Here is a 12,912-nt window from a genome sequence, read left to right on the forward strand (position 1 = left end):
GAACCATTTTAAAATTGCCTACAGCCATGTGTTATTATTTTAGGCCTTCGATGCCTGTCTGCGGTCACTCCTTCCACTAGGCCTCCACTGACCACACCACTGCTGCCCGTGTACCCCTGGAACCAATTTAAAATTGCCTACAGCCAGCCCAATTTTTTTATTTTAGGCCTTCGATGCCTGTCTGCGGTCCATTCTTTCAACTACTACTACACTGACCAGGGCACTGCTGCCCAAGTACCCCTGGAACCAATTTAAAATTGCCTACAGCCATGTGTTAATATTTTAGGCCTTCGATGCCTGTCTGTGGTCACTCCTTCCACTAGGCCTCCACTGACCACACCACTGCTGCCCGTGTACCCCTGGAACCAATTTAAAATTGCCTACAGCCATGTGTGATTATTTTAGGCCTTCGATGCCTGTCTGCGGTCACTCCTTCCACTAGGCCTCCACTGACCTGTCTACTGCGGCCCGTGTACCCCTTGAACCAACCTAATAAAATATTTAAAAAATTAATTTGATTATAAAAAATAAGATCGTGTTGAGATCTCAAATGCAGACATTTTAACAATCAAAACAAACACACAACAAATATCTGGAACTGTACTACAAAGGTCCAACAGCTACAATTTCTTTCTCCTGCAAGAAGTTAACTGAAAGTTTTTTGGAGTTGTTAACACAGATATGGCATCCACCGAGTGTTGTCCTGTCGCGTCTCCTTTAAATTATTTCCAATAAGATGTTAAACTATTAATTTAATAAAATCAATAATTAAAAAAATAATTGAGTAAGTCAAAAGCACATTGCAAATAAACATTAATTACAAATCAAGAAGCATGGCGCGTCCGAGGGTGAGTAGATACCGAATAAGAATATAATCACCCTCGGACGCGCAATGCTTATTTACAACAGCCTTCCTTCCTAAGAATCAGCCCTTCCGTGGTGTAGAGAGAGGTTGTTGTTACACTCCAAGGTGTTCCCCAGGTTGCCTTTCCTGAGCTTCGATCTTCATGCTCTCGTTTAGTAGGTGTCGGAAAGTAGGCTGCATTAGGCCTAAAAAATGGGGAATGGGGTGGAGAGAGATGGTGTGTTACACTCCAAGGTGTTCTCCAGGTTTCCTCGCCATTGCTTCGATCTTCCGACTCTCGTTTAGTAGTTGTAGAAAACTACACTGCATTAGGCCTACAAAATGGGTATCGGGTGGAGAGAGATGGTGTGTTACACTCCAAGGTGTTCCCCAGGTTTCCTTGCCATTGCTTCGGTCTTCCGACTCTCGTTTAGTAGTTGTAGAAAAGTACACAGCATTAGGCCTACAAAATGGGTATGGGGTGGAGAGAGATGGTGTGTTACACTCCAAGGTGTTCCCCAGGTTGCCTTTCCTGAGCTTCTATCTTCAGGCTCTCATTAAATTGTGGTTAAATGGAACAACTGCATTTGGCGTACTAGTTGGTTTGGGGCCTACTATCGGTGTCTGCCACTCCTTGCTGTTCTCCTGGTTTCCTGTCCTGAAATTCCATTTTCAGCCTCTCGTTAAGTAGTTGTTAATGTTAGACTGCATTTGGCCTACTAGTTGGGTTGGGGCCTACTATCGGTGTCTGCCACTCCTTGCTGTTCTCCTCCACTGAACAAAGCTGTGCCGCCTGTTTACTACGGTTGCCAATTTTGAACTGCATTTCGACTACTTACTGATTTGGCCCTACTCTCTGTGTCAGCCTCTCATTCCAGTTGTCCTCCACTGCAATGCCCCCTGGTTATTCCTGTGTTACCAATTTTGAACTGCATTTAGCCCACTTTATTCTTTGGGCCTATATCTGTGTTTCCACTTCATCGTGCCCATTGCCCAGCCAGTGATAGATGAGTCTGCTGGTACATTGACCCATAACGCAACATTCCCCGTGCACGCTACACAACAACATTGTGACCCTGCTGAAAGTCAGGTTGCTCTTCCCGCATACCATACCACCTTACACGGGGACAAAGAGGAAGGTGCAGATGAAAGTGCAGGTTCCTTCATCAGGTGGGGGGAGGAATACTAGTTGGCGACGTCACTGGCACAGGGCCTCTCATAGTACGCAAAAGTGTTGCTGCCGGTGGGAGGCGCCCCCGCCGTGCAAACACACCGCTGTACTTTGAGGGGCCCTGTGCCAGTGCCAATGCCAACGAGTGGGCCCCCCCTGCTTGCTCAGGATCACAGCACTTGCAAAGTTGAAATACTTACCTCTCCCTGCTCCACTGCCGTGACGTGGTCCAGATTTACTGGGCCCACTAATTACTTGAACCAGCCCTACCCCCCACAACTTTAGCCAAATGACCCCCAATTTCAAATGCCTTCCAATTATTTTAAGGTAAATTACGCTTGACAAGCTTCATTAAGAAGAATGGATGGTTTTGACATTAAAATGGGCACTCTAGGTGTTTTCCTGGCCCCCACTCACTGCCGACTATGCTGCCCCATTGACTTGCATTGGGTTTCGTGTTTCGGTCGATCCCGACTTTACGTCATAATCGGCCGATTTCACTCGACCCGACTTTGGACATAGTCGGGTTTCGCAAAACCCGGCTCGACTCTAAAAAGGTCAAGGTCGCTCAACTCTATTAGTTAGGACTGCTCTGATAAGGGTATACTGTGAAGATTGGTAGAGCAGCTTAGTATACATTTTTTGCAAGAAACGTATCAACCAAATACCCTGTTTTTTACATCTTTTACTAGCACTTGCGGATTACTGCAACATTTTTTCAAACTGAGTGTTTTTGGTTTTACTATTCTCTTTTGTGTCTTCAGGTTTCTTGGTGGTGTGTGAACATGATCATACAGACTTGTTCACTGTGCAAGTAGCCCATGTGTTCCTGTTTCCATAATTGTTCTCTTGTGTCTACAAGACTGGGGAGTTCCACCACTCCTCTTGGGCTATCTGCACAAAAGCTGTTCTACCCTGTATGCACACATGGATTTTTCCTCTCTGAACCCTGTTCACACAGGTTATATACAGATGATCAGGTTTTTAAATACATCAGATAGGGATTGCATACATTAGTTAGGACTGCTCTGATAAGGGTATACCGTGAAGATTGGTAGAGCAGCTTAGTATACATTTTTTGCAAGAAACGTATCAACCAAATACCCTGTTTTTTACATCTTTTACTAGCACTTGCGGATTACTGCAACATTTTTTCAAACTGAGTGTTTTTGGTTTTACTATTCTCTTTTGTGTCTTCAGGTTTCTTGGTGGTGTGTGAACATGATCATACAGACTTGTTCACTGTGCAAGTAGCCCATGTGTTCCTGTTTCCAAGATTTAGATCTTGCAGTATAATCTTATGTATTATGTTACTCTGACAGCACACTTGGATCTCCTGTTTACATAGAGAGTATATGCACTATGCACTTTAGTTTTTGATTAGTATTGCTCTCAAATTGTTGGGACTAGGATTTTGCCTTGCTGTCTAACTTCGTACATGTTGTTTACTGCCCATACCAATAGTGTTTCCCGTCCGGCTGTGGTGCCACACGTTATCTCTGCTTACTACTGAGCAAATTGGCCCAATGCCTTTTAATTGTTTTTATGCGTATATTGTGATTTTTATAATTTATCTGCCCCATCACACGTTTTTACTGTGAGACCTTTTCCATTGCCACTGTAGAGCCATGCTAGCCACATCTTTCCTGTCTGCAAGGTATGTTTTATTATACGATACGTACAGTTGCTGCCATTGCTTACACAGCCAAACAATTCCTTACCTGCCCTTTAATATCTTTCAATCATGCGGCTTCTACCATTGTCTCTACAACCAGTCTCTCACACACCGCAATATATATGGCTCATTATTCTGAATGGAACAATATATGGGGTCCATTATACTGAATGGAACAATATATGGCGTTCATTATAGTGTATGGAGCAATATATGGGGTCCATTATTCTGTATGGAACAATATATGGGGCTCATTTTTCTGTATAGAGCAATATATGGGGTTCATTATTGTGTAGGGAACACTATGTGGTGCCCATAATACTTTATGGAGGAATATACTGTCCGGTTTCTGAGCTATAGTTGAATATACAAAAGATAATATAAGAAGTAAGTGAAACCTTTGGCATTGTACTATACCTATATTTCTATGCCGTATCTGTGCATCATGAATTGTGGCATGTGTTAAAGGTGCCCACTGAGACTCTTTCCCCAGGTGCCCACAAAAACCTGGAGCTGGCCCTGCATACAGTAAATGTGTATTATATACAGATCAATCAGCACCTCACCAGTGAAGTTGTCTGAAATCAAAATCATTTATTTCCTCTGTTCTTCTCTATCCAGCCTAGAATGACATAACAAATCTCATTTCTGGAGAAAAGAACACAGACATTTTAATTGCTTTTAGCCAACTTTACATAATTGAAAAAGCAACACAGTAGTAATTACACCTCTTAATTGCCATATGCTAGTCTTTTGGCTTCCCCACAACTAACACCACACCCCGTATTCCTCCACAGAGATATAGTGCCCTCTCCATGCTTCCACACAGTCCACAGAAGCCATGGTCTCCTGTAGCAGAATTAAAATAATAAACCACAATATTTATTTCCAGTCCGCCAAGAAAATAATCCATTTGACAGGTTGTCAAAATTGTGGGGACCCCACGCCATTTTTTAAATTATTTATTTAAACAATTAAATATGAATACTCTCATCAGCCACTGGCTGCTCTTGCTGTTAACAGTTGAATATAACTCTCAACATTGTCCCCTGCTGGCGCCAATCGCAGATCGAGCTGAGACAGTGAAGTGAGCTTTCTTCACTTCAGCACCCTGCGCTGCCCGAAACAATAATGCTGATTCCCAGGCGCCAGTGTCATCAGTGTGCACATGCGTGGGACATTTTGTGGCCCTTGCTACTACCGAAAACACTGATGTTTGAAAGAGCCCTTAGTAAACATGGTCATTTACCAAACTTTGGCCGACTTTTGCCAATTTTTAGGAAAAAAGCTAGGGAATTTGAACACGAATCCAAATATGCAACGTTCGTGTCGATTTTGAGATTGGAAAGAGAAGGAGATCCAGCTCAACGAAATAGTGAAAAATCCATAATTTATTTCACTTAAAATATAGTGAAAGGACAAAACATCAGCATACAGAAAAAATTATAAAAACAAGGTCAACGCGTTTCCGGTGACTAAGCACCCTTAATCATGATACCTGGTACAAGACATGTCTATACTTTTATACTAGTATCCGGTTATCACTCCAGTGTTGCAATTGGTAGAATTGTCTAATCAAGCAAAAATAGGCACACATGGTAATGAAAGCAAGACAAGCTTGATGGAAAGACAAAAACAAATGTTTTGGCTAAACATAAATGCAGAAAAAACAGAAATAACACAAAATACAGGAACTATATGAAAAAATAAAAAAACAAAATGACATTACAATAATCATTAAATAAATCCAAGAATATGATAGAAAAATAATATAATAGTATGTACAGTGTCATATGTCATGAACCCACATAACAATATAGAAAAAAAAACTAATATTAGCAGGAATCTCCCAAACAGGGAGCTGTAACAGCCAAAATAGGTTGGAGCAAAGCTGAAGATGCCGTGACAATGTAACAGCGGCCAGCAAGCAAGGGAAAAAAAAAAAAAAAAAAAAAGGAAAAAAAAGGCTATCCTTAAGTAGACACAAACTCATATGAGTTCTGGAAAAAATGAGACATACATGTAAATCTTATAATAAATAAAACTACAAAATTCCCTGGTACCTTAAAAAATAGTGAGCTCACAGACAACCATGGATGGAAAAACAGAAAAATCAATGGCAGGAATCTCCCAAACAGGGAGCTGTAACAGCCAAAATAGGTTGGAGCAAGTAAGTGAACGTACAGCTGCAGACGCCGTGACAATGTAACAGCGGCCAGCAAGCAAGGGGAAACAAGGGGAAACAGAAGGACAAATTGATAGCTATTAGCCTCACAAAAGAGTCATTAATTATACGGGGAAATATGAACTACAAATTTAGTTACTAGATGTCAGAAAAGCAGCTTCATTGTTTGTTTCACCTATTTGCTCCAACCTATTTTGGCTGTTACAGCTCCCTGTTTGGGAGATTCCTGCTAATATTAGTTTTTTTTTCTATATTGTTATGTGGGTTCATGACATATGACACTGTACATACTATTATATTATTTTTCTATCATATTCTTGGATTTATTTAATGATTATTGTAATGTCATTTTGTTTTTTTATTTTTTCATATAGTTCCTGTATTTTGTGTTATTTCTGTTTTTTCTGCATTTATGTTTAGCCAAAACATTTGTTTTTGTCTTTCCATCAAGCTTGTCTTGCTTTCATTACCATGTGTGCCTATTTTTGCTTGATTAGACAATTCTACCAATTGCAACACTGGAGTGATAACCGGATACTAGTATAAAAGTATAGACATGTCTTGTACCAGGTATCATGATTAAGGGTGCTTAGTCACCGGAAACGCGTTGACCTTGTTTTTATAATTTTTTCTGTATGCTGATGTTTTGTCCTTTCACTATATTTTAAGTGAAATAAATTATGGATTTTTCACTATTTCGTTGAGCTGGATCTCCTTCTCTTTCCTGTTCGTCCACGCCCTGACACAGCGGTTCCGTGCTCCGAGCTCCTGGGAATGTCGGTATGGTGAGCTGGATTTTGTTTTTCCGATTTTGAGATTGGCAAATGTTTTCCGAACAAGTTTTCTCATCTGCACATACAACAAATATTTCCCATTCAATACATACGGTAAAATCCTGATTACCATGTTGCAAATTTGAAAGTTCACAATGTGCTAAGAATTTTGGGCTGATTTTTTTTCAGGAACTTTGAGTTGAGGTTATAAAAATCCAATTCGCCTTTAGTTTTATATTGTGCTGCTGATTTGTGTCACGTCAACATGTGAACATAGCCTAAAAGTTTTTACTCTTAACAAATGCTTATATTCTTCATTTTGCCTTTAGCATCAACGATCTCATGGAGATCCTACTGCCATGAAATATAGCTTCTATGAAGTCATAACTGCTGATCATAAAGCTTCCATAGAGTTACAGTCTCTGCAGAAAAGAAGTCTTCTCCCAGGCTGGTATTCCACACACATTGAAAGATGGTTGACCTACTTTCCCCCTTCACAGGTAATGTAGATATTTATACATCTGCCTCTAATAAAATTCACATTTGTTTTGCTATCATTGAAATGATCTAACTTTGTTCCAGATTAATGTAAATTGATGTAGGTGTACAGTATCTGGAAATTGAGGAGCTAGGTAAAATGATACCAACGTATCTCCACCTATCACCATGCTCCTTACTTACGGACTCCAGTTTCAAACTCAGATGGCATATATTTGATTTTAAAACTTCAGAAAATGGTGAATCAAATATAACACTGAAATAGAAAATATCTTTTCATTGCCTTCAATCATTTCCATGAAATGGAAACATAATTGAAACAGCCACCATTAATTTGTCTGGTAGAGGGATAGACATCTCAGAAAAGGAGTGTCATAGTGCATAGAATATAAGGGATTTCAAAATCTGTTACAAAAAGATGGTATCACAGTTTGGGATGGTGTGGTGGGGGCATATATGCAAGTAGGACCAACTCTACTAAGCCATGTACAGTGGCTTGCAAAAGTTCTCACATCTGTTTGCCATTTTTCATGTTTTTATACCTCACAACCTGGAATTTACTGCTGTTTTAAGGTTTGCATCAGTTCACATAACGAACATGCCTACAACTGTGAACATTTCATTATCTTTTTATTGCGAAGCAAACAATAAATAGGAAAAAATAACTGAAGATTTCAGTGTGCAATTACAACTGCAAGTCAATTTGGATAAGTCTCTATGAGCTTTCCACATCTTGCCACTGGGATTTTTGTCATTCCTCAATTCAATACTGGTGAACAGCAATCTTCAAGTCTGACGACAAATTCTCAAATAGATTAGTGTCTGGACTTTGACTAAGCCATCTCAAAACATTTACACATTTCCCCTTAAAGCACTTGAGTGTTGCTTTATCAGTATGCTTTGGGTCATTATCTTGTTTGAAGGTGAATCTCCAGCTCAGCCTCAAATCACTGACAAACTGAAACAGGTTTTGCTCAAGTATATCCCCGTAATTCAGACCATCCATTTCCCCCCTCAACTTGGACCATTTTCCCTGTCCCTGCTGCCAAAAAACATCCCCACAGCATCATGCTGCCACCACCATGTTTAATTTTGGGAATGGTGTTCTTGTGGGGATGAGCAATATTGGTTTTGGCACCAGACAAAGCATTCAGCTTGGTCGCCAAATGTTCGATTTTGGTCTCATCTGGCCACAGCAACTTCCTCATTACAATTTTTTTCTGTGTAATTTATGGCTTTTTTGCTCACTCTTCCTTGAAGGCACCTAAAGGGCAGCACGGTGGCTCAGTGGTTAGCACTACAGCCTTGCAGCACTGGAGTCCAGGATTCAAATCCCACCAAGGACAACATCTGCAATGAATTTGTATGTTCTCCCCATTTTTGCATGGGTTTACTCCAGTTTTCTCCCACACTCCAAAGACATACTGTTAGCGAACTTAGATTATGAGCCCCAATGGGGACAGCGATGATAACGTTTGTAAAGTGCTGCAGAATAAGATAGCGCTATATAAGGCTAAGTTCACACTTGCATTTGGCTGGTCTACGTATGGCTTCATACCTCCTCCCTTAAGCGCCGCCTACGCTCAGCCTACTTCCGCATGCATCCTGCATTTCCTGCGTACCTATCTTTAACATTGGGTACGCAGGGACGTGTGTTGTATGCGGATGTGTCTGCATGCGGCGTTTTGACGTGCCTGCTGATCACACGGGAACACAACTTTTTACCAGTGTGAGACATGTAGATCAGGAGGGCAGACTGTCAGTCATTACATGTCTCACACTGGAAATGAACCCTTTTATTTAATGCAGATTCTGATGCAGATCAGTGTCCGGCCCATAGTCTCTAACAAGTCATTTACATATATCCTATGATCTGCACGCCCATATAGATGGCTTAGGAGGGCTGATCCTACTGGCAGATTATCTTTAAGGTACAGTATATTGTATTGTATTTGATACTGTAAGAATGTCATAAAACTGAAATGGTATGGTTGGGCTCTATAAAATCTTTCACATGTTGAATAAAGGAACAGCTCCATAGTTGCATTCTATGAAGTTTTGTGTTGATTCCTCTTGATGTTTGCATTGCTTAAGGAGCAAGTATTCATACTACTATACTCTTGCAGTAAAATGACAGTATGAAATAAAATATTATAGTGTGATTAATCATAATGTTTACTTTCTATATTGACACACTGTGCAGTAAAATCACTCAATTGTGATATTTCTAATCCAACATGCTCCATTTACTATATTGCTTCAATAAATGTCTAATGATTGCAGAAATTTATCTCATATAACCTGTGGCAATTTGCATTTAATAGACAATGGTTTTAGAACTAACATCAGCATATCATGCTTTCAACAAAGAAATATACAGTCATCTGCTTCCAGATGAAAATATCCATTAATGTGTATATCATAATCCAAGTTGAAAGTCTTCCCATACACTATACCTATCGGTCACTTTAAAGGGAACCTGTCACCCCGTTTTTTCAGTATGAGATAAAAATACTGTTAAATAGGGCCTGAGCTGTGCGTTACAATAGTGTATTTTGTGTACCCTGATTCCCCACCTATGGTGCCGAAATACCTTACCAAAGTTGCAGTTTTCGCCTGTCAATCAGGCTGGTCTGGTCAGATGGGCGTGGTGACATCGCTGTTTTCTCCCCTAGATCTTGCATATCTTTCCGTTGGTGGCGTAGTGGTTTGCACATGCCCAACTACTGAATCCACTGCGCAGGTGAAAAAAAAGCGCGATCGACGCTATTTCCCTGGTGATCGGTGGGGGCGGCCATCTTAATGAGGCCGCGCATGCGCAGATGGAGTCCTCTGCTGCCCGGGGCTTCAGGAAAATGGCCGCGGGATGCCGCGCGTGCGCAGATGGAGATCGCGGTGGCCATTTTCCTGAAGCCGAGATGCGAACTCGGCTTCAGGAAAATGGCCGCCGCGATCTCCATCTGCGCACGTGCGGCATCCCGTGGCCATTTTCCTGAAGCCCCGGCAGCAGAGGACTCTATCTGTGCACGCGCGGCCTCAGGAAGATGGCCGCCCCCACCGATCACCAGGGAAATAGCGCCGATCGCGCGTTTTTTCTTCACCTGCGCAGTGGATTCAGCAGTTGGGCATGCGCAAACCACTATGCCACCAACGGAAAGATATGCAAGATCTGGGGGAAGAAACAGCGATGTCACCACGCCCATATGACCAGACCAGCCTGATTGACAGGCGAAAACGGTGACTTTGGTAAGGTATTTCGGCACCATAGGTGGGGAATCAGGGTACACAAAATACACTATTGTAACGCACAGCTCAGGCCCTATTTAACAGTATTTTAATCTCATACTGAAAAAACGGGGTGACTGGTTCCCTTCTTAAAGGAATCTGACAGCATCCTTTTGCTAGGTAATGTTGGAGCAGGATCATGTAGGGGCTGAGAGTCTGATACCTGTTATATGTCACTTATAATGCTGTGTGTTGAGTTTTCAATAAAATCAGTGTTTTACCAGCAGGAGATAATCACTAGAGGACTAGTTATGAAGTGCCTCCTAGTGAACTGCTCTTTTTAAGGCTAGGGTCACATGGCCATAGATTCTCTCAGAGTCAGATATGTGGCAATTTTTTTCTCGGACTGCCTTGATCTGAGGAAAACAAAATTGGACATGTGTGCAATCTCATAGAATAGCATTGGTACAATGTTTTGTCAGATCGCACGTGGATGGAAATTAATATGGTTTGATCAAGAACTAACCCCACACCCACCATAAATAAGCAGTTTTTTCTCAATGTACCATATATATAGAAAGCTGTCAATCAGTGGTTTGGGCTGTGCTCAGTAGAGATAAGCAAACCTTTTAAGGTTCGATTCGCCTAACATTTAGACGCTCGACGACCATGTTCACCGAACAGTTAGACGACAAATGTATATAATACCAGCAAAACTGGGTCAAAGCCCAAATTCTCTCTTATGAACACAATCCAGCAAAGAGAAAATAAATAAAATATAACTTTTAATTATATTAAAAGCCAAATGTATGACAACACCTATAGGGGTGTCAAAAAGCTTCCCAGACAGCTAAAAATGGGGGCCGACACAATGAAAAGTGGCACCAATTGACCCACAGTAGATATTTGCTAATGCCACATCAGCAGTCAGCCATGGACTATGCATGAGGTATCAGGGTCTAGTCCAGCATTTACAGCTTTGCATTGAAGTTTCAATGAGGACCTGGTGGTTAAGGGAGCAATGTAAGCCTTCTTTGCTGGGAGCCCTGATACCTAATGCAACAGTTTCAATTTTTTTTCCCAGCCACTCTCAGATGGCACAAACATCAGTTTCATATAGTACAGTTGGTAGAAAAATGTAAGGAAAGTAACACAGGTAGTGGAGTGAAAGTAGGTGCAGGCCTGCCTGTCCGGGAGCCCTACATACACAGGCACAGACATGAAGGAGACCCAACTTGAATTCTCCACATTTCAAAACTGTATTGTCATACACCACAAAAGTGGCTACAACTTCCACACAGTAGAAATAGTATAGGCCTAAGACACACCTTCGACTACAAATATTAGAAAATAGCCGACAGCACAACTGATATAGGGATGCCCGTCCTAGTTCCACTGGACCCAAATGGAAAAGTACATACTGCAGCAAAGTGAAGGACAGCATCCAATCCAGGTGAAGTATAAAAAGTCCTTTATTGTGCCAAATGCCACGTTTCAACCATAGAAAGAAAAAGACCTATATGGTTGAAATGTTGCATTTGGCACAGTAAAGGACTTTTTATACTTCACCTGGATTGGATGCTGTCCTTCACTTTGCTGTGACTCCTTCAACTACAGGCAAACCACCAGATGGAGACCCAACTGTTCATAACATTAGCAACAGTAGAAACAACAGGCACTGAAGCAATGGCAAAGGTGTCACAGACTGTAATAATGTGTGATCAATGCATGACACTAAAAACGACACCATCACCTAGTCTGCCAAATTTGTGACTGGGGTGCAAAAGTAATTGGAGATCCATGGCTTGTTCATTTTGATAAAAGTTAGGTGGTCTACACTTTCAGTGGACAGCTGGATGCGCTTGTCTGTCCGAACACCACCAGCAGCGCTAAATACACATTCTGGCTGCCGGGCATGACAAAACCTCCAAAGCGTAACAGACGAGCTCTGGCCACTCTCCATTTTTGAAGACCAAAATGAAAAAGGGTCAACATCCCCCAATGACATTGATATTGAGCACCAGATACTCCTGCATCATACTCCAGTTGTTGATAGCATATCAGACTTGTACTCTGTTGTGCTGGTGCATGGGCTGGTCTAAATAATGTGTGAAATATCTCACAAAAAGTACATATGCCTCTTCCACTGCTGCTGTTAATGTTTTTGTGATGATGCTTGTGTGCCTCACTGCTGTCTTGGGGAAAACCACTCATAAGATTGTGTACAAACGTGCTTCATTATTCCACCATGTGCGAGTCTTATTCCATCAGGGAAGCATCTGAAAAGTTTACTCTTGTACCATGGATCTATCAGAGTGGCAACTCAGTAGTCAGCACTATTTCTAACCCTAAGACACAAAAGAGAATGGTAAAACCAAAAACACTCAGTTTGAAAAAATGTTTGCAGTAATCCGCAAGAATGTTTGCAGTAATCCCTAAGAATGTGGGCATCATGTTGAAGTGCATCAAGAAAGCGCTCATGTGTCAGGAGCTTCCAAGAGGTCAAAGTTATGCGTGTGTTGGTGGTGGGGTAAAACTCAA

At 41.4% G+C, this 12,912-nt stretch overlaps 1 protein-coding gene across 1 annotated transcript in view; it reads left to right on the forward strand.

The window, feature by feature from the left end:
- Nucleotides 1-12,912, forward strand: part of LOC138656667 (bifunctional heparan sulfate N-deacetylase/N-sulfotransferase 4-like) — a 1,389,166-nt gene that overhangs the window by 1,234,992 nt on the left and 141,262 nt on the right. Inside the window, exon 11 of the mRNA XM_069743763.1 lies at nucleotides 6,978-7,148. Coding sequence (XP_069599864.1) covers nucleotides 6,978-7,148 — 171 coding nt within the window. The remainder of the gene's footprint in view (nucleotides 1-6,977; nucleotides 7,149-12,912) is intronic.

The sequence above is a fragment of the Ranitomeya imitator genome, chromosome 1, assembly GCF_032444005.1.
Source record: "Ranitomeya imitator isolate aRanImi1 chromosome 1, aRanImi1.pri, whole genome shotgun sequence".
Lineage (NCBI taxonomy): Eukaryota > Metazoa > Chordata > Amphibia > Anura > Dendrobatidae > Ranitomeya > Ranitomeya imitator.